Consider the following 21,029-nt stretch of genomic DNA (forward strand, 5'->3'; position numbering starts at 1 on the left):
AATTTTATTTTTAAAATTATTATATAAAAATCAGTTGTTTTTCCATTGCACTTCATTTCTCCAACCCAATGAAAAAAGAAAAGGAAAAACAAAGTCTTCCCAACAAATATTCATAATTTTAAAAAATTCCTTTATTGCCCATGAGTAAAAGAACTAAAACAAAAAAAATAAATGTCTCAATCTGCATCCTGAGTCCAGCATTTCATCATGGTTCCTCTACAATAGTGGTTGGTCATTATATTGACTAGAGTTCCTGAAAATGAGCTCAATTCTTTCACTTTTCATTATTATATTGTAGGAGACAGATAAGAAGAGGGTATATTAAAAGCATGGTGTAGTGCAGAGAGAGTCAGGGAACTCGATATCCAGTCTTCATTCTGCCATGAACTAGGTGTGTGCCCAAGGGTCTGTCACTTCCCTTTATTTAGTCTCAGTTTTCTCATCTCTAAAATGAGAGTATTTAACTAGATGATCTCTAAATTATCTTCCCATTCTACCATTTTCTGATGACAATGTGGGAACACACTGTGCCATGCCCCATGTTGCAGAGGTAGTAGTAGTTTTAGTTTGGGTAGCATTAATAAGTACTGATGGAGTTAGGAGAAAGAAATCACTGTGGAATAATGGCCTTTACCATTACTTTGAATTTCCTGAGCACTTTAGTTTTACACTATTCAACTCAAAGAAAAATTTATTAAGTACATACTGGATGCAAGGCATTGTGCTAGATACTAGGGATAGAGAATAAAATGGCCAAAGAGCTTCAGTCTAATGGGGAGATAGGGCATGAACCCAGATGAATGTGACCCAAAATATTCCATGATAAGGGCTATCCTAGCAAAGTATTCCAGGAAAATTTGAAGAGGAAGGATTCAGCTTAAGTCAGGATAATCAGGGAAGGTTTCATGGAAAAAGTGGTATCTGAGCTCAGCTTTAAAGGAAGAAAAGAATTTCAAAAGTCAGAAGCAAAATGTAAATTAGTGCAATCTAGTTAGAGAGATAGGAGGGGATTTGTAACAGCTAGTTGTTTGTCTGGAACTTCTAGTATTAGATGTATAGCTTCTTGCTTTCCCTCAGATATATTGGTCCTGGAGGAGGAACTGACATATACCTTGTTCTCTATGGCTCCTTCCAGACCTTCTTTTTGCTGTTGGCACTCAGCAACACCTTCCTTTTGGAGGTTCAGTCTGATGAGATGTATCACTCTATCTAGATCTTAGAGGCAGTTATCTACTGGCCTCCAGATGATTTTCCCTCAGTTTTGAAAGAGTTTAGTATCTGGCTTGTAGTATTCCTCTCCATCCTCAATTCCTGACCTTGTAGTTCCTCAGTCTCTCCAATACTCAAGATCTATTCCTTCACTCCACCTCATGCACATGTAGTACAGTCACACCCAGTGTGTTGCTGGTAAATCTTAATTAACTGTCTCTCAGAGAAATTAATGTGTGTATGACATGCTTTTAAATTTAATAGGTGTTATTTTTTAAATTAAATTATTTTATTTGTTTTCAGTGTTCTACAGTTACTTCCATATGTCTTAGATTTTTTTCCCCTCCCTCCCCACTCCCTCCCTGAGATGGCATACAATTTTATACAGATTCTACACATACATTCCTATTTGATAGGCATTATTAACTTTTTTCTCCATCCATTTATTAAACCTAGATAACCAACAAGGCAATCAATCAAACCCTGATTTGTAGTGTTTGACAATAGTTAGAGTTGGCCCCATCACACCTGTAGCCTACCTTTGATATTATCATTATCCATTGCACTTCTGTGATCAGGAATTTTGAATTTCCTCTACCCACCACTTGTTTCATCTCTGTGTTCCACTCTTTCAAACTTATTTTTTGTATTCACTGTGAATATCCTTCTATCCCTTAGTAATCTTCTGTACCATCACCACTGATCTGACTGCACTTCTCTCCATTTCTGGTCATGACTCAATGGTTAACCAGTTAAATGTTACATTGTCCTCTATGCTCAAATCCTTGCTTTGTCCTATGATGACTCATGCCATACCAAACCCAGACTCTCTCCTCTCTTATGAAAAGTGGCCCTTATGCCATGCTTCTTATCAGGTTTAACACTTTTACTTGTACCTTGATCCTGTCCTGTCCTGTTTCCTCTAACAGATTACCCTGAAAATATCTTCATTCTCTGTAATCTTTCTAAATCTAATAAATCCTTCGTTATTACCTACAAAAATGCCTAGATCTTCCCCCACTTGAATCTTCAATTTCCATAAGATGTCATCCTATATTCATTCTCTCTCCCTCTCCCTCTCTCTCTCATTCTCTCTCTCTCTCTCTCTCTCTTTTTCTTTCTCTCTCTCTCTCAAAAACTACTTTCATTTATTGCCTCTACTTTATCTCCTCTTACTCACATCTCGGCTTCTTTCAATCTGGCTAAATTCTCATCACTTAATTGAAACTTCTTCCTCCATAGTTCCCACTGATGTCTTAATTGTCAAATTTGATGAACTTTTCTCAGTCTTCATCCTTCCTGAATCCTCTGTACCATTTGACACTGTTGCCACCCAATCTTTCTCGGTATCTTCTCCTCTCTTTCTGAGTATCTTCTTACCTCTTCCTGGATATTTCCTACTCTGTGGGTTTTCATGACATTACTCTCATTTGTTTCTTCCCTTTTCTCTTTGACCACTCCTTCTTAGTTTTCTTTGCTGAATCAACATCCCTGTTTCATCCTCTAATTACAGGTGGCCCCTAAGGTTTTGTCCCAGACCCTTTTCTCTCAGTATACTTTCCCTTTTGGTAATCTCATCAACTCCCATAGGTTCAGTTAACATCTCTGTGCATATAGGAAACGAATCTATATATCTAACCATCATCTCTTTCCTGTAGAGAGATGGGACATCTAGTCCATATCATGAACTGCTTACTAAACATGTACACCTGGTTCTCTCAAGGGCATCTCAGTATCACCATGTCCAAAATGGAATTCATCTTTTACCTTGGATTCCTAGCTTCTTTATTTCTATGTAGGTTACTGTCATCCTACCAGTTACTCAATTTCTCTATAACCTTAAAGTTATTCTCAGCTTATCATTCTTCCTTACCCCTTATATTCATTTAGTTCTCAAATATTGTCATTTTATCTTCATAATATCTTTTATATGCATCCCCCACTCAAAGCTATCCCTCAGTTTAGGTCCTTATCACCTTTTGCTGGACTATTGTATTGTATTAGGAGACTAATTAGGAGACTCTCCCCTCTTCAATTTTTTCCACACAGTGGATAAAATAATATTCCTAGAGTACAGGTCTGACCAACTCATTTCCCTAAAGAAAAAACTTCAGTGCCAAGATGGTCTACTTTTCCCAATCCCTCTTAATTCTAGTGCCTGTCCTCTGCTGATTATTTCCTATTTATTCTGTATATAACTCATTTGTCCATATTTGTTTGCATGTTTTCCCCTCCATTAGACTGTGAGCTCCTTGAAGTCAAGAACTATCCTTTGCTTTTCTTCATACCCAACACTTAGTAAAGTTCCTGACACGCAGTAGGCACTTAATACATGTTTATTAGCTGATAGGCATAGCTATTCCTGAAGAAATGCTAAAGTCAGTGCCAGACTTAATAATGATCAAGAAATTCAGTCAGAAACTATAGTAAGTGACATCTTCCCCCTAAGGAATTCATGAAAAAATAAGCCAGAAGCCCAAGGCAATAGGAAGGAAGCAGCCCTGAATAACCAGAAATGAGAGAATGCAGGCTATAGGATGTTTGTCTAGAAGCAGGCAGAGTAGAGGCTTTCTTAAAAAAGACTTGGGATGCTCAGAAAGCTCCAGAGTGAGGTTCTTGAAACCCCTGGGAAATCACAGTAGGCAGTGCCCAGCAACCAGCACAGTGCCACAGTGTTCAGACTAGGACAGCCCATGCCTAGGGGCTCTGAACACTCTTAACACTCTTTCTTGAGACACTAGAGAAGCCTCTGAAGATACAACACTCTGAAAATCACAGATCCGTGGGGAACTCACCCCAAGTGGTAGAGGTCTGGGCAAGAGCCCAGGAGAGGGGATGGAAACCAAGTGAAGCTGACCATTTTACCCAGAAGCACAGCAAGGGATGGAGCCCAGCCCTAGTACAAAGAAAGCCCAGATTTAAGAACTATAGCTGGACAAATGTGTAAATCACAGAAAACACTTGCCAACATCAAAAGTTATTACAAGACTAACTTCATAACAACTGTATGCATAGATTCAAAGGGAAACAAAATGAATTTTTCACAACACGTGAAAATCTAGAAAAAATGAAGTAAGGAATAAAAGTGAAATAAAAGCTCTGGAGGAAAGAATTAGAAAAATAACTTAGAAAAGACAGTATTAAACGTTAGTCAAGAACTGGAAGCATGGGGCTGTGAGCTTTAGGGCAGGGACTGTCTTTTGCCCTTTTTTGTATTGTCAATACTTAGCACAATGCTTGCCACATACTGTGTACTTACTATATGCTTATTGACTGACTTACTAAAAACCATTTTTTAAAAGGTCCTTGACATTGTATTTCAAGAAATAATAAATGAAAACTGCCCAGATCTCTTAAAACCCAAGGGTACAAAATGAAACATATTTTTTTAGGTATAAACAACGTGGGAGATGTTTTGTTTGACCATGCATGTGGGTTTTCTTTTTTAATTGGGGTGAGGAAATGGGAGATAGAGAATAGATTTTTGTTAATTAAAAAAAAGTTTAATTTTTAGAAAGAATCAGTGGACAAAATAACAACAATGAAAAAAAAACTCCACCAGTCACCTCCTGAAAGAAACTACAAAAAGAAATGTCTCAGGAATGTCAAAGAAAAAATACTTTAAGAATCTGAAAAGGAGTTCAGATACAAGGAATTACAGATAAGCTCACAGAAGAACTGAGGGCTTCTACTAAAAATGAGAGGAAAATATTCCAAAAGGCAAGAGATACAGGTTTACAACCAAGAATAACTTACCCTGCAGTGTGAAGTATAATCCTTGCAGGGAGAAAATGGATTTTTAATGAAATAGAGAACTTTCAGATATTTCTGATGAAAATATTATAGCTGAATAGGAAGTAGGGAATATAAACACAAGATTCCAGAGAAACCTTGAAAGATAACTTTGTTTGAGTAACTGGAAGGAGCTGTATAGTGATGTAATGATAACATTCTAATAGGAGGAGAAGAAATGAATGTCTTTTCAGAAATTTAACGTTTCAAAGGATATTTATTGAGTATTTAAGTAAGAAAAACCAAGGTCCTGAGGAGTATTCGTTCTATTCTGAGGGTTTTAACAGGGGAAAGAGAAGGGAGGGTAAAAGGAAGAATATACTATTGTAGGGAAAAGGAAGACGAGGGTGGAAATTGCTACTTCTCATAATAAAGGTTTCTGAAATGAGTAATATGCAAGCATGGAGAAGGAGATGGGAAGTGATATTAGATAAACCTTACTCATCAGAAATGGACAAAGTTTGGGGCAGAAATACATACAACTCAATGTGGAAACAAGTAGCGATAGGAAGAGGGGCGTTTAAGAGCTGGGATAATACCAGGGAAGGAATAATCATAAGTAAATCAAACTCTTTGTTTCTAAAGGGGTGATTTAAAGGAGGGAAAGAAAAGATATAAGCAAAGAGCTAGATCTATGGAGGTGCCTTAGGTTGTCTCTTAGACAACCAGAGAATGGCTGAATAAATTGTGGCACATAAATGTAATAGAATGTTATAGTGTCATTAGAAATGAGACATGATTTCACGGAATCTTGGGTAGAATGAAAAAATGCAGAGTTAAGTGAGAAGAACTAAGAGAACAATTTATACAAAGACAACAGCATTGTTCAGGAAAGCAACTTTGAAAGATTTAAGAACTCTAATCATTATACCAAATGTATCTACAGAGCATAAAACCTCCTGGAAGAGAAGTGATAGACACAAAGTATAGAAAGAGATGTGGTTTTGAACATAGCCACTGTGAGGTTTCCTTTTCCTTGTCTAGACCTATTTGATTCAAGTTGGTTTTTTTTTCTTTCTTTCTTTCATTTGATTAATGTTGAGGGGAGGATATTAATGTTAATGTTTGGTTAGTATTGAGAGGATAACAATGGTGATGTCAAAAAAGAGGGCTATTGTAACAGTTTTTAAAATGCACAGAAACAAGTTCAGAAGGAAGCAAAGAAAAGCAGTGTAGTTTTGAAATTTGTAGATTTCATTGTTTACTTAAAAAAAAACCCATGATGTATACAACCTCCCCTCCCTCCAAGATTCACAGTATTTTGACAGAAGTTTAGGAAGTTTCAGGAAATGTTCTCTGTGTTCATCCTTCATGTTCGAAGAAGACCATGACATCAGAGAAATGATGACATGACTTGCACTTGACTTTGTTTTGAGTGAGGGAGAGCTGTGCAGGATCACCAACCTCACTTTCTCCTCCTGAGCCATCTGGGTCCAGTGATCAGATATTCATCAGGATGACTAGAGATGGCCCCATTAGGATATACTAAAGGACACATCAAACACACAGGACAGTATGGAAGGCCTGAATTATTGAAGATATGTAATATTAAAAGGTAGATGATGATGGAAATAAGTCAGGTCTATTGGAATCTGGGTGGAATTGAGCTTATCCCATTTGGGTTCCAGAAAGAATGGTATTCCTCCAAACCAGTAAATCAGTCTGGTGGGCTTTTTTATAGGACTTTTATCTAGGTTGAGCAGGACTAGGCATTGGAGGAAGGAAGCTTGTGTGTGATGACTGGTCTTGATTCATGCTAGTGGGGGTGGGGAGGGAGAGCACTTGGGGAATTAGCTGCTAAGTTGACAATCCAATCCCCACTTGCCCTGTTACCATTGATCTCTTTCTGACAAGTTGACTTAGAACTTCTCGTTTATCAGATTGGGGAGTACCCTGGAGTCATTACACATGATTTCATATAGAATTCTCTTTCTGTGTCTGTGGTATATGAAAATGTTCTTGTGTGTGTGTTTGTGTATGTGTGTGTGTGTGTGTATGTAAGTTCAAATTTTTTTTTTAATAAAAAAGAACAAAATTTCTAGGGCCCCCTATTGCTTCTTAGATTAAAACCAGACTCTTGTTTGACATTTAATGTTCTTCACAATCTAGTTTCAATCAAATATATTGCATATGAATTCTTTTTATACATTCAGTGATGCAAATAAACTGGTCTTCTTGCTGTTTCTATACATAGATTTCCATCTCCTATCTCCATGCCTTTGCACAGGCTGTCCCCCATGCCTGGAATGCCCTCCCTCCTCACCTCTAAATATTAGAATCCCTAGCTTGCTCCAAAGACTGGCTCAAGTGCCTCTTTTTTTTATTAGGTCTTTCTTTATCCCTGTGAGGCTAGTGCCTCCTCCCTTTGAAATCAATGCATGTGTGTGTGTGTGTGTGTGTATATATGTGTATGTACACACACACACACACACACACACACACACACACCCATATATGCTTAGTTGGAGCCATAAAGACACATCGAGTTCAAATTCTGATTCAGATCCTTTGGAGTTGTGTGATTCTGGGCTAGTCAGTTGACCTCTCTCAGCTTCAATTTCTTGATCTGTAAAATGGGGATAATAATAGCATTTACCTTACAGGGGTGGCACAGTGAAATAATATAGGTGAATAGATTTGCAAACCTTAAAGTACTGTGTATTTATTGTTACAGGTATGCGTTGTTTCCCCCAATAGATTGTAAGCCTCCTGACCACAGGAACTTTTTGTCTCTGTACCCTGGTGATAAATGCTTATCAGTTGAGTGGTTAACTGAAAGGGAGTGGGATAAGAAAAGGTCAAGAATGTTAGATTGTGAAGAATCTTAAATGTCAAGCTAAGGAGTTTATATTTTATGCTATAGGCAATAAGGAGCCACTGATGGTTCTCAAATAATAGACTGGCATAATCAGACCTATGAAAGCACCATTGAGAAGAGGAAGGAGGAGTAGCTGGAATATCAGTTCCTAGGACCATAGGATTGTAAATTTTCAGTCTGGAAGGTCATGTAGTTTAACTTCCTCATTTTAGAATTGAGGAAACTGAGGCCTAGAAAGATTAAATCACTTGGCCAAAGTCATGCTGGGGAAAAGTGGGAGAGCAGAAATTCAAACCCAAGTTCTTCCTTCCTTGAAGGTTTTTTTCTAAATAAATAAGTTTATTATAAAATAAAAGAAGTCTAAAGTCTGAAATCAACCTTCTTTCCAATTTAGTATGTAGGTTATGATGATAGAAGAAGTGAGAGGAGATGGGAACCAACTGGCAGCATGAATTGTGAGGAGAGGAAGGACCCAAGATATCTTTGTGACAGCAGAACCTGCAGGACTTGGAGCTCATTGGGTGTGAGAGAGGAGGAAGAGTCAAAGAGGATTCAGAGATTTTAAATCTGGGTAGCTGGGAGCTGGGTAGTGTCATCAGGAGACATAGGAACATTGGGGGAAAGGATGCATTTTTGTCAGAAATTGGATGGAAGCATGCCGCACATTTACAGAATTTCCTTTCCTGTAAATCTTTAGTTATAAGAAAAATATTTAGTTGGGAAGATTTAAATGTGGCATCACCTATGAATACAGGGGAGGACTGGGTGATGTCCTAAAGTTCTTTCTAGTCCTAATATTTTAGGAATACAAAGGAGCAGGGTTGGAATTAACAAGATGGTTTGTAAAGTGTTTTTTTTTTATTCGTGGAAGTGGAGAAGGGCAAGGTACTTTTGTGTTGTAGAAATTTCAGTCTTTTTTTCTATTGTAATTATTATTTTTGTGATTTTGTGACTTGTGTTTATCAATTATTATTATTAATTTTGTGATGATTAATTGTGGTTTTTCTATTCTTTCTACAGATAGAAGTTTTGATGGATAACATGCACAAACAAAAACAAATACAGTATAAGAAAACTATGGAAGTGAGTAATCTTTTGTTTTTGTCTTTTAAAGATGACTAATCTTGACATGAGAGAGAGCTTTTTGTTGTAAATAGAGACCTTGCCTTTGAGTCAGGAAGACCTGGGTTTATGTTCTACCTCTTATACATAGTAACTGGGTGACCTTAAGAAAAACACATAACTTTTCAATGCCCTGGCATCTGATTCTCTAAGACTCATAAATTGGAAAAGAGATATCTGCATGAGAATTGTTTCCTGATGGGATGTCAATCAATGAAATCACAAGTATAGTCACTCATCCCACCTCAAAATTATTGTTGTTTTTTAAATCCTGTGACATGTCTAGAAACGTTTTCTTTTGAGCTTGTTTTCCATTTGAACTAAAATTTTAAAATTAGTAAAAGTATTCATATCGTTAGATATTAGATGGATCTGGTAAAAAGAGCTGGAACTTGGCTTCTAGTCTTGATTTTGTCACTAGCTAGTCATGTGACCCTGGGAAAGTCACTGAGGCTCTCTGGGCTTCCTTTTTTTCCTCTGTAGATAGAGGAGGTTGGACCTGATGACCTCTCAGTTCTGTTCCAGCCCTCAGCATCTGACCTTGTATGTTTTTCATCCTTGATATCACAGATAGGGAGACACTAAAAATTGGCTAACACAAAAGATCTGGATATGCCAGCATTGGGAGACAGAGGTTCCCATACAGAGAGGTTACAGATAGACAACGGCAGAAGTAGGAGGGGACGTGTGTAGAATAGACATCCTGTCTCAAAAGAGACTAATGGCTCTAAGAGATGGCCTCCCCTCTCTCCCCCCAACCCCCCCCCCCCCCCAGCCCTGTCCCAACCCAAACTTTTTGAACTACTTCGGGGTAGTTTAGATGATGGTTCAAAATATCTGAAGAAATTCACTTTGGTTTTTGACTTACCTGGATCTTCTTTACCTATTTCTTCTACCTCTAAAATTTTATGAGTATATCTATACTGCTTCAGTTCATATAGCATATACCTAGAAAGGCAATATTCAGGGTCTTCCAGGTTCAAAATTCCATGTTTCTGTGCCTACAGAGATCAGCTAGGCTTAGAATTATAAAATCTTAGAGGTGGAAGAGATCTTTCAGGTGATCAAGTCCAACATCTCACTTAGTACAGGAATTTATTCCAGAATAATCTGGCCTCTATTTGAACATTTTTTTTTTTTATTTCTGGGAGTTAATTGCCTTAAAAATAGCTCATTCTACCACTGGAGAGCTTTAGCTTTCAGCAAATTTTTCCTTATATTAGTCACCATGTAATTTTATGTAACCCATACATTAATCCTACTTCTGTCGTCTGAAGCAACAGAAAATAATCCTATCCTCTGTCTTTTGTATGACAAAAACATGGTGGGAAGTCTCAAAGAGGGAAATAGAGGATTGATGATGGGAAAAGCCTTCTAATAGGAGGAACTGTGCACGAGTGGCAAGGGCTACCAAGGGAACTTGTGGTTTGCCACTTTTCAGAAGTCTTCAAGTAGAGGCTACCAGGTCTGTTTAGTGGGGATTCCTTTTTGGTATGGATTGGATGAGATGGTGACTAATGCCCTTTCTAGATCTCAGATTAGGTGACACTATGGCATCCCATCAGTACTTGAAGATGGTTTTCATGTGCAATTACTATATTGTAGGTTTTGCTTAACTGCTCTTCATTACAAGAAGAGGTTCAATTATAGGGAGAGTGTTGAGGTTTTTTTCAGAAATGTCTGTGATATAAAGAAAAAAGGCATCAACAAAATGCCTAAATTTAAAATTATTGTAACTTTTAAAATAAAAGTCAATAGATGGCTGAGTAGGAAGACACACATATGCAGGGTCTCCCCACACAGCCCATAAAATACCTGTAGAGAGGGACTCTCAACAAATTCTGGAGCAGCAGAAGTGGAGAACAACAGAGTGGAGGAGATTTCCAGCCTAGGGTGACCTGAAAGGCCCATGGGAAATGTCTGTTGTACTGGACACGAGCAGAGCCCAGCCCAGCCTTGGCTGCCTGGTGCAGCTCACGAACAGCCCTTGGGGGCAGAATCTCCAGTCGTGGAATCGCCAGTCCCAGCAGCAGCAGGTTTGAAGATCCCTCAACCCACAGGTGCCAAAGGTCAGTGACAGGGTTTTTTCAGCTGGCCCGGAAGGGAGAAGGGCCTTCCATAGCTCCAGCCTTAGAGAGCCACTGCAGAGGTCACATAGGCAGGCAGCCACATCAGCAGGTGCAGCAGCCGGACCATTATTAGAGCATAAAAACCCCTGGGGGCATTGAAGAGCTGAGTCTTGCCTTGGCCCTGTGTGGAGACCCTGGGGGAGTTGGTCTTTGTCTTGCACTGAATGGCAGCCCTGCCCATCTAGCTTATCTGAAAATCAGCCCCCAGTGCTGACTTGGTGGAACTGGAGGCCAGGTGGCTGTGGAAAGGTAACTGCTAAGATTCTGGGCACAAAAATCCCTCTCTGAGTCCAGACCTGTACATGCTTGATTGTGCCACCTTGGAGGAACTGAGATCTTACAGATTCCCAGAGTATACCCTACTCTTGACAAAGGACCCAAAAATCAAGTAACTGGTTGGGAAAAATGCCCACAAAAGGGAAAAAAAATAAGACTATGGAGGGTTACTTTCTTGGTGAATAGATATCTTCTCCCATCCTTTCAGATGAGGAAGAACAATGCTAACGATCAGGAAAAGACATAAAAGTCAAGGCTTCTGTATCCCAAACATCCAAAATAAATATTCAATGGGATCAGGCCATAGAAGAACTCAAAAAGGATTTTGAAAATCAAGTAAAAGAGGTGGAGGAAAAATTGGGAAGAGAAATGAGAGAGATGCAAGAAAAGCATGAAAAGTGGGTCAACACCTTACTAAAGGAGACACAAAAAAATGCTGAAGAAAATAACACCTTTAAAAATAGGCTAACTCAATTGACAAAAGAGGTTCAAAAAGCCAATGAGGAGAAGAATGCTTTCAAAAGTAGAATTAGCCAAATGGAAAAGGAGGTTCAAAAGCTCACTGAAGAAAACAGTTCTTTCAAAATTAGAATGGAACAAATAACTTCATGAGAAACCAAGAAATCACAAAGCAAAACTAAAAGAATGAAAAAGTGGGACATAATGTGAAATATCTCATTGGAAAAACAACTGACTTGGAAAATAGATCCAGGAGAGACAATTTAAAAATTATGGGACTACTTGAAAGCCTTGATCAAAAAAAGAGCCTAGGCATCATCTTTCATGAAATGATCAAGGAAAACTGCCCTGACATTCTAGAACCAGGGGACAAAATAAATATTGAAAGAATCCACCGATCACTTCCTGAAAAAGATCCAAAAACAGAAACTCCTAGGAACATTGTGGCCAAATTCCAGAGTTCCCAGGTCAAGGAGAAACTATTGCAAGCAGCTAGAAAGAAACAATTCAAGTATTGTGGAAATACAATCAGGATAACACAAGATCTAGCAGCTTCTACATTAAGGGATCGAAGGGCGTGGAATAGGATATTCCAGAAGTCAAAGGAACTAGGACTAAAACCAAGAATCACCTACCCAGCAAAACTGAGTATAATACTTCAGGGGAAAAAATGGTCTTTCAATGAAATAGAGGACTTTCAAGCATTCTTGATGAAAAGACCAGAGCTGAAAAGAAAATTTGACTTTCAAACACAAGAATGAAGAGAAGCATGAAAAGGTAAACAGCAAAGAGAAGTCATAAGGGACTTACTAAAGTTGAACTATTTACATTCCTACATGGAAAGACAATATTTGTAACTCTTGAAACTTTTTTCAGTAACTGGGTAGTTGGTGGGATTATACACACACACACACACACACACACACAGCACAGAGTGAATTGAATAGGATGGGATCATATCTTAAAATAATGAAATTAAGCAGTGAGAGAGAAATATATTAGGGGGAGAAAGGGAGAAATGGAATGGGGCAAATTATCTCTCATAAAAGAGGCAAATAAAAGACTTTTCAGTGGAGGGAAAAAGGGGGGAGATGAGAGAAAAAACATGAAGCTTACTCTCATCACATTCGACTAAAGAAAGGAATAAAATGCACACTCATTTTGGTATGAAAACCTATCTTACAATACAGGATAGTGGGGGAGAAGGGGATCAGCAGGGTGGGGGGGGATGATGGAAGGGAGGGGAGTGGGAGGAGGGAGCACTCTTGGGGAGGGATAGGATCAAAAGAGAGAATAGAAGAAACGGGGGGCAGGATAGGATGGAGGGAAATATGGTTAGTCTTACACAACACAATTATTATGGAAGTTATTTGCAAAACTACACAGATATGGCCTGTATTGAATTGCTTGCCTTCCCAAAGGGAATGGGTGGGGAAGGACGGATGAAGAGAAGTTGGAAGTCAAAGTTTTAGGAACAACTGTCGAGTATTGTTCTTGCTACTAGGAAATAAGAAATACAGGTAATGGGGTATAGAAATTTATCTTGCCCTTCAGGACAAAAGAGAAGATGGGGATAACAGAAGGGAGGGATGTTAGAAGGGAGGACAGATTGGTGATAGGGGTAATTAGAATGCTCGGTGTTGTGGGGTGGGGAGAGGGAAGAAATGGGGAGAAAATTTGGAACCCAAAATTTTGTGGAAATGAATGTTGAAAACCTAAATAAATAAATTTAAATACAAATAAAATAAAATAAAAGTCAATAGAAGCATTTTTGTGAGGTTAACAATCAGTAAATAAAGAAATCTACAGACACATATGGAATCATTTATAGTCATGCAGTTTTTTAATTTACTGATTTCTACTTACCTGTTTATTTTAAAATGTTCTTTTCTTATGCTCTTGTTCATATATGTGAGTAGATGTATTTGCATTGAAAGTAAAAATAAAAACTATGTTTTTAAGAGTAGAAAAGAGGAAGCATTTCATGATCACACAAGCTTTTTTTTATTCCAGGCTAAACACCCATGAATCATTCATCTATCCCTTAAATATCTCAGTTTTTATGCTCTTCACTGTCTAGATTATTCTTCTCTGGAGATGGCCAGGTTTTCCTAGTAATCTTCTTAAAATATAATCTCCATAGCTGGATGCAATCTGCCATATGTGGTCTGACCAATTATCATTCTACTGTGGAACCTTTATTTCCTTTGATAAGGATGATATATTTTGAACAATGGAATAGAAGGCAAAATTGACTTTTTAGTAGCTCTTTTGTACTCATGTGAAGGCTTGTGTTCAACTAAAATTCCCAGATCATTTTCACATTAACTGCTGTTCAAATAGGTCTCCATTTATGTACCTGGGAACTTATTTTTTTCAACCTAAATGTAAAACTTTATGTTTATCCCTAATGTATTTTAATATTGCAAATCTGACTCATTGTTCTAACCCACTGCAAACCTTTAAGATATTGATTGAGTCTCTTAATGTATCAGTTAACCCTCACAATTTTGGAGAAGTTAAGGAATGGGAGGATTATTCCATGACATACAGACATAATATTATTAGGAGAGTTCTGGTACTAACCATGACCAATTAAGGTAATATATGTAAAAAGTGCTTAGCAAAGTACTCAGTATACAGCAGGCACTTGACAAATACTTCTTCCAACAAATGGAATATTATTGTGCCTTCCACGTATTGGAAAAGCATGCTTTCTTGTTGTACATCTAAGATCTTGACAAAAAAAAATGTTGGAGCAGAGAGGACTGAGAGCTCTGTAGCATACAACTAAAGACCTCCCCCTAACTGAGATGGATAATTATTGGTAATATTTGTGTTAGAACTTCTTCTAACATGAAAAGATTATATTCATTTTGGAGAATTTAAAATTCTTTGGCTCCCAGCCTCCCACTCAGAAAATTGAGAAGATGATGTCAGATCATCTCATATGCTGACATCAACTTCCTTAGAAAAATATAACTTACAAAAGGAAAATGTAATTGAAAGGATGCTACGATCCCTGTATAAACAGCCAGCACACCAGATGCCTTTTCCTAGAACCTTCAATATTTTGAGGATGCCAATGTTACACTCAGCTTGTTCACTGTTACTATGGGACTAATCAACCTTTCCTGGTCATCTGCCTCCTTGATTGTTTTTTTTAATGGTAGGGTGCCTTTGTACAAAGCATGTGCAGATATTTTCTGCTGGCTGTCAATGGGACCATGTAGGCACTCTGGAGGCTGTGAAAGTCCTGTAATTGGTAGATGAACTGGACGTGTTGAGAACCTTTTAAAAGAGAAGACAACCTCTGACTGGAGTCTCTTGTCAGGAAGGCAGAGAATAACTGTGCATATTCTGTACAAAGTTAGGGGACATTGTAAGAACTCACATTATATAGTACTTTAAGGTTTGCAAAGTTCTTTCCTCACAACAGCCCTGAGAGCTGGGTAGTAAGTATGATCATCCTCAGTATATAGATCATGAAACCAATGCCCCGAAGAAGTTAAGTGATCTCTTTGTGGTCAGATAGCTAGTTAGCATCTGATTCAAATGCAGGTCTTATAAATCCAACTCCATTACTCTTTCCATTACATCACATCCGTTCTGGTGCACAAGGCACTGTGGGTAATACACTGAAAGGCTGCCTGTACCCACCATTTATCTTTCCATTCACTTCTTTATCCTCTAATTAGTGATTATTCTGAGATCATGGTATTTTATAATCCACAAATGTGTAGCATCACTGAGAGAATATTGGGGTTAGACATATTCACTATCATTAGAAGATTATGGTGTCAGGAGAAATGATAAACTTAAGGATATAAAGAAATATGAACAAATTTATATGAAGTGATAAAAGTGATGAAAGCAAAAATCAAAGCAACGATATATAAAATGACAACATTCATCAAATTCATCATAATGATGAACAGCAATGAAATCTGGAAAAGTACACAGGGAGCAAAAGGAATTCAGAACGAGACACAGAAATGGAACAATTTTACTATTTATCTTAGTGGATCAAACGCTAGACTTAAGGGCCAGAAGGCCTGAATTTCAATCTTGCCTCTATTTGATCTATCTTTCTCAATTTTCTCATCTGTAAAACGAGTGTAATGATAGTACCTTCCTCACAGGAGGGTTATAAAGACCAAATGAAATATGGAAAGTACTTTGTAAACCTTAAAGTGGCACATGTATGCTAGCAATTATTATTAATGTATAAATTAAAATCAAATTATAAGTAAATTTTCATGATTTTATATAAAACCCTTTTTTAAAAACTCTATTCTTGTTTGTGCATCCAAATACACGATAATCAGTAAGTTTACAGCACATGGCTTCATCAAAAGCAAGACATGTCAGACTAACCTTATTTCCTTTTATGACAGAATAACCATATGCATCTATTAAGGGTATGATGTAGATAAAAGAATGTTTCCATTTCAGCACAGCATTTGACAAAGTATTTCATGTCTTGCCTATAGCAAGTTAGGTACTAGATGATAGGATAGTCAGGCATATTTGGAGCTAGTTGAATGACCATACCTAAAGAACACTCATTGACAAGCTGATGCTACTCAGATGGAAGCCTGAGGGATCTCTTTGACCCTAAGCTGTTGCACATTTTTACCAATGACTTAGATTAAGTTATAATTGAAATACTTGTCAAAATTGCAAACATCATAAAGCTTGGAAAATTAGATAGATAGATGACAGGATTTGTTTGCTTTTTTTGTTTTTAAACATCTCAGTAGATAGTGTTTTGGACTGAATCTAATAAGATGAAATTTATTGGACATAATAAAGAAGTCTATGCTCAGGTCAATATCCTATGCTTGAAAAATATAGAATGAAGAAAGTGCAGTTGGATAACAGTACTTGTGAAAAAGATCTGGGTGTTTTAGTGACAGTGTAAGCTTTTTTGAACAGTAGATTCTTTTGACATTTTTTACATCACCTAGATTTCCCCATATCCCTCCCTCTTCCAAAGAGCCATATCTTAGTAATGAAGAATTTGTTTTTTATAAAAGGAAGCAAAGAACTAAAATTTCAAGAAAACCAATCAATTTATAAAACACCTTGACATCATATGAAATATTTCACTCCTGTGGACCCCTCAATTTCTGAAAAGGATTGGAATGAGGTATCTTCTCATCTCTTTTTTGAAGATATGTTCTTTATAACTTTGTACCATTAACTGTCAACTATTTTGTGCCTGCTAATTTTTTATTTACCTTGTAGTTATTGAGTAAATTGTTTTCTTGGTTCTGCTTACTTTGCTTTTCAACAGTTCATGTCTTTTCATGTTTCTCTGTATTCATTATATCGTTATTTCTTATGGTACAGTACTATTCCACAACATTCATGTACCACAATTTGTTTAGCCATTCCTCAATCTAAGAGCATCTACTTTGTTTTTAAGTTCTTTGCTAGTACAAAAAAAGTGCTGCTAGAAATATTTTGGTGTACCCTGAGCTTTTCTTTTTGTCAGTGACTGTATATATACCTAGCAGTGGAATCTAGTGGTTAAAAGATCTGGGCATTTTAGCCACTTTATTTGCATAATTCGAATTGCTATTCAGAATGGTTATACTAATTCACACCACTAGCAACAATGCATTAATTTGCCTATCTTTCCCCACCCCCTCCAGCATTGATAATTCTCATTTTTTATCATTTTTGTCAATTGGCAGAGTATAAGGTGAAATTTCAGGGCTGTTTTGATTCGCTTTTCTCTGATTCTTAGAGTTTTGTAGCATTCCTTCATATAGTTATCAGTATTTTGCAATTCTTCATTTGAGAACTGTATATTCACATCGTTGGACCATTTGTATGTTGGGAAATGTTTTTTTTTAAATTATGTTTACATTTATATTGTGTATTTCAGTCTTAGATATTTCTGTTAGTAGTCTCCATATCTTGGACACCAAACTCGTATCAGAGATATTCAACGTAAAGACCTTTTTCCTAGTTACCTGCTTCCCTTCCTATCCTACATGAATTAATTTTATTTGTACAGAAGGTTTTCAATTGTATATAATCAAGTTTCCCATATTATCTTTTATAATTGCATCCATTCCTTGTTTGATTAAGAATTCCTCTCCCACCCATAGCAATGAAAGGTATATGATGAGTTTCTCTTCTAATTTTTTTATGGTAGTTATATTTAATATTCAGATCTTATATCCATTTTGGATTTGCTGTGGAATATGGGGTAAGATGTTGGCCTTAAGTCTAATTTTTGCCAGACTGTATCCCAATTTTCCCAGAAGTTTTTATCAAATAGGGACTCCTTCTCTAGGTAATTTATGCTTTTTGGTTTCTTGAATATGGGAATACTTAGTTCCATTGTTTGTGATTCTTCTTTATCTAATCCATTCCATTGATTTGCATTTCTGTTTTTTAATGATGACCAAATGGCTTTGATGCTTCTGTTTTATAATACAGACTTCCGAGTTTAATATGAGTGTGACATGGCAGCCAGAAAAGCTAATGACATCTTAGGCTTTATTGAGAGACATAGTATCAAGAACAAAGCAATGGTTCTGCCGTAATTGGCCCTGGTCAGTCCATATCTGGCACACTATGTTCAGTTCTAGGCACCGTATTTTTAAAAAGATACAAACAGAGGAAAGATGGAAAACAAGCAGAAAAAAAAGCAACAAGGATGATGAGAGCATTGGAGCCCTATGAGAATCAGTTGAAGGAACTGAAAAGATTTAGCCTGGAGGGAAAAACAAATAGAAGTAACATGAAAACTAGCCTCTAGTATATGAAAGGCTGTTAGGTGGAAGACAGATTTACGGGAAGCTGCAGAAAAGCAATATTTAGTCTTGATCTAAGTAAAACTTCCTTAAAATTGAGACTATCTTAAAGTGAAATGGGTTTCCTGGAGAACTAGTTCATTCTCTGTCATTGGAAGTCTTCAAGAAGAAGGTAAATGAATAGTTGCTGGAGATGTTAGGATATTACAGAAAGTTTTTTTGATTAGGTGCAGGTTAGACTAAATGTCCACTGAGGTCCCTTCCTGCTCTTAGATTTTGTGATTCCATGATTATTTTGCTTTCATCTTTTCCACAAAGGTGATCAAAAAGGCAGTATGCAAAAATTAGAATGGCAGAGGCTCAGCATCTGGCATAGTACCTTGCAGAGAGTAGGTGCTTAATAAACCTTTTTTAAAAAGTGAATTGGAATATCATTAGGAGGGAACTGAAGACCAAAATAGGAGTGAAGATAGGGAAAAATATCAAGTTCCATTAAAAATTTTAGGACTAGATAAATAGGAGTTGTTTCCTCTTCTGAACTTGTTTATTTTCTTTTGCATATTTTTTAACATTTTATTTGTGATCTATTCTTTATTTTTTGCATTTTTGAACTACCTGATAACTCACTCTCCTCTTCTTCTATAACCAAATAGAAGCCCTTCCTTGAACGAAATAAACAAGCAAAACAAATCCATACATTTGCCAAGTCTGAACACGTAGACTTTATTTTACAGTTTTACTCCATTCCTTCCTGCTGAGAATCAGGAGGCATGTTTCACCACCCATCTTCTGAAGTGATTAATTAGCTATTGATCAAAAAGTTAACCAACAGTTGACACTTCAAAGTCTTCCAGAGATATTTTCCTTTATATCACTCTGATAATTGCATTAACTGTTCTCTTGGGTCTACTCATTTCACTCTGTATCAATTCATACAATTCTTGTTTCTTTTTTTCCAATTACATGTAAAGACAATTTTTTAGCATTCATTTTTTTAAAAAATGTTGAGTTCCAAATTTTCTCCTTCCCTCCCTTTCCTCTCTTTAAAATGCTAAGCAATTTGATGTAGTTTATACACATGCAATCATGCAAAACTTCCACTTTAGTCATGTGAAAGAAGACGCAGACCAAAAGGAACACACACAGAAAAATAAAGAAAGTGAAAATAGTATACTTCAATCTGCATTCAGACTGCACCAGTTCTTTTTCTGGAGGTGGATAGTATTTTTCATCATGAATTTCTTGGAATTGTCTTGGATCATCGTATTGCTGAAAATAGCTAAGTTGTTTATAGTTGGTCATTGCACAATGCTGCTATTACTATGTACAGTGCTCTCCTGGTTCTACTCAGTTCACTATGCATCAATTCATATATGTCTTTCCAGGTTTTTCTGAGATCAACCTGCTCATCGTTTCTTATAGCACAATAATGTTGCATTACAACCATATACCACAAGTTGTTCAGTTATTCCTCAATTAATGGACGTCCCCTCAATTTCCATTCTTGGCTAATACAAGAAGAGCTGCTATAAATCTTTTTGTATAAGTTTATCCATTTCTCTTTTCATTGGTCTTTTTGGGCTACAGGCCTAGCAGTGGTATTGCTGGGTCAAAGAGTATGCACAATTCAGTTGGCCTTAGAGCACAGTTCCAAATTGTTCTTCAAAAAGATTAGATCAATTCACAACTCTATCACCAGTGCATTCGTGTCCCAATTTTCCCACATTCCCTTCAATATTTATTATTTTCCTTTTCTGTCATATTAGTGAATTTGATAGGTGTGAGGTGATACCTCTGAGTTGTTTTAATTTGCATTTCTCTAATCAATAATGATTTAGAGCATTTTTTATATGACCATAGTTAGCTTTGATTTTTTTCATCTAAAAACTGCTTGTTCCTATCCTTTGACCATTTATCAACTGGGGCATGACTTGTATTCTTATAAATTTGACTCATTTCTCTATGTAATTTGAGAAATGAGGCCTTTGTCAGAGATACTTGGCTGCAGAAATCATTTACCTGCTTTTTGTTTTACTTCTGGTGTTGATTTCACTGGTTTTGTTTGTGGAAAAACTTTTAAATTTAATATAATCAAAATTATTCATTTTACATCTCATAATGCCCTCTATCGCTCATTTGGTTATAGATATGCAGCACGTGTCTTAAATAAATGGAGACATATTGTATGTGGTTGGTCTATACCAATATAACAAAAATGATGATGCTATCTATATTAGCAAGTAAATTCAAGTCCATAACAAAGTATAAAAAGAACCAGACATAATAATTGCAAAATTCATTAGAGGAACAAAAATTCAAGAATGTGAAAGGAAGGTAATGGGAAAATTGGGAAAGGAGGGGATCTAGAAATACCAGATCTAAAAATTTTGTATTGGTTAAAAAATATTCAGACAAGTTGATCAGTGGGAAAGATTTGTTTTATAAGACCTA

General features: G+C 36.8%; 1 protein-coding gene across 3 annotated transcripts in view; it reads left to right on the forward strand.

Annotated features, from left to right (window-relative positions):
* Window positions 1-21,029, forward strand: part of PSTPIP2 (proline-serine-threonine phosphatase interacting protein 2) — an 80,197-nt gene that overhangs the window by 38,002 nt on the left and 21,166 nt on the right. For all 3 annotated transcript variants that reach the window (XM_072605229.1, XM_072605230.1, XM_072605231.1), the window contains one exon: window positions 8,840-8,902. In XM_072605229.1, the coding sequence (XP_072461330.1) occupies window positions 8,840-8,902 (63 nt within the window). The remainder of the gene's footprint in view (window positions 1-8,839; window positions 8,903-21,029) is intronic.

This window comes from Notamacropus eugenii, chromosome 4, assembly GCF_028372415.1.
Source record: "Notamacropus eugenii isolate mMacEug1 chromosome 4, mMacEug1.pri_v2, whole genome shotgun sequence".
Classification (NCBI taxonomy): Eukaryota; Metazoa; Chordata; class Mammalia; order Diprotodontia; family Macropodidae; genus Notamacropus; species Notamacropus eugenii.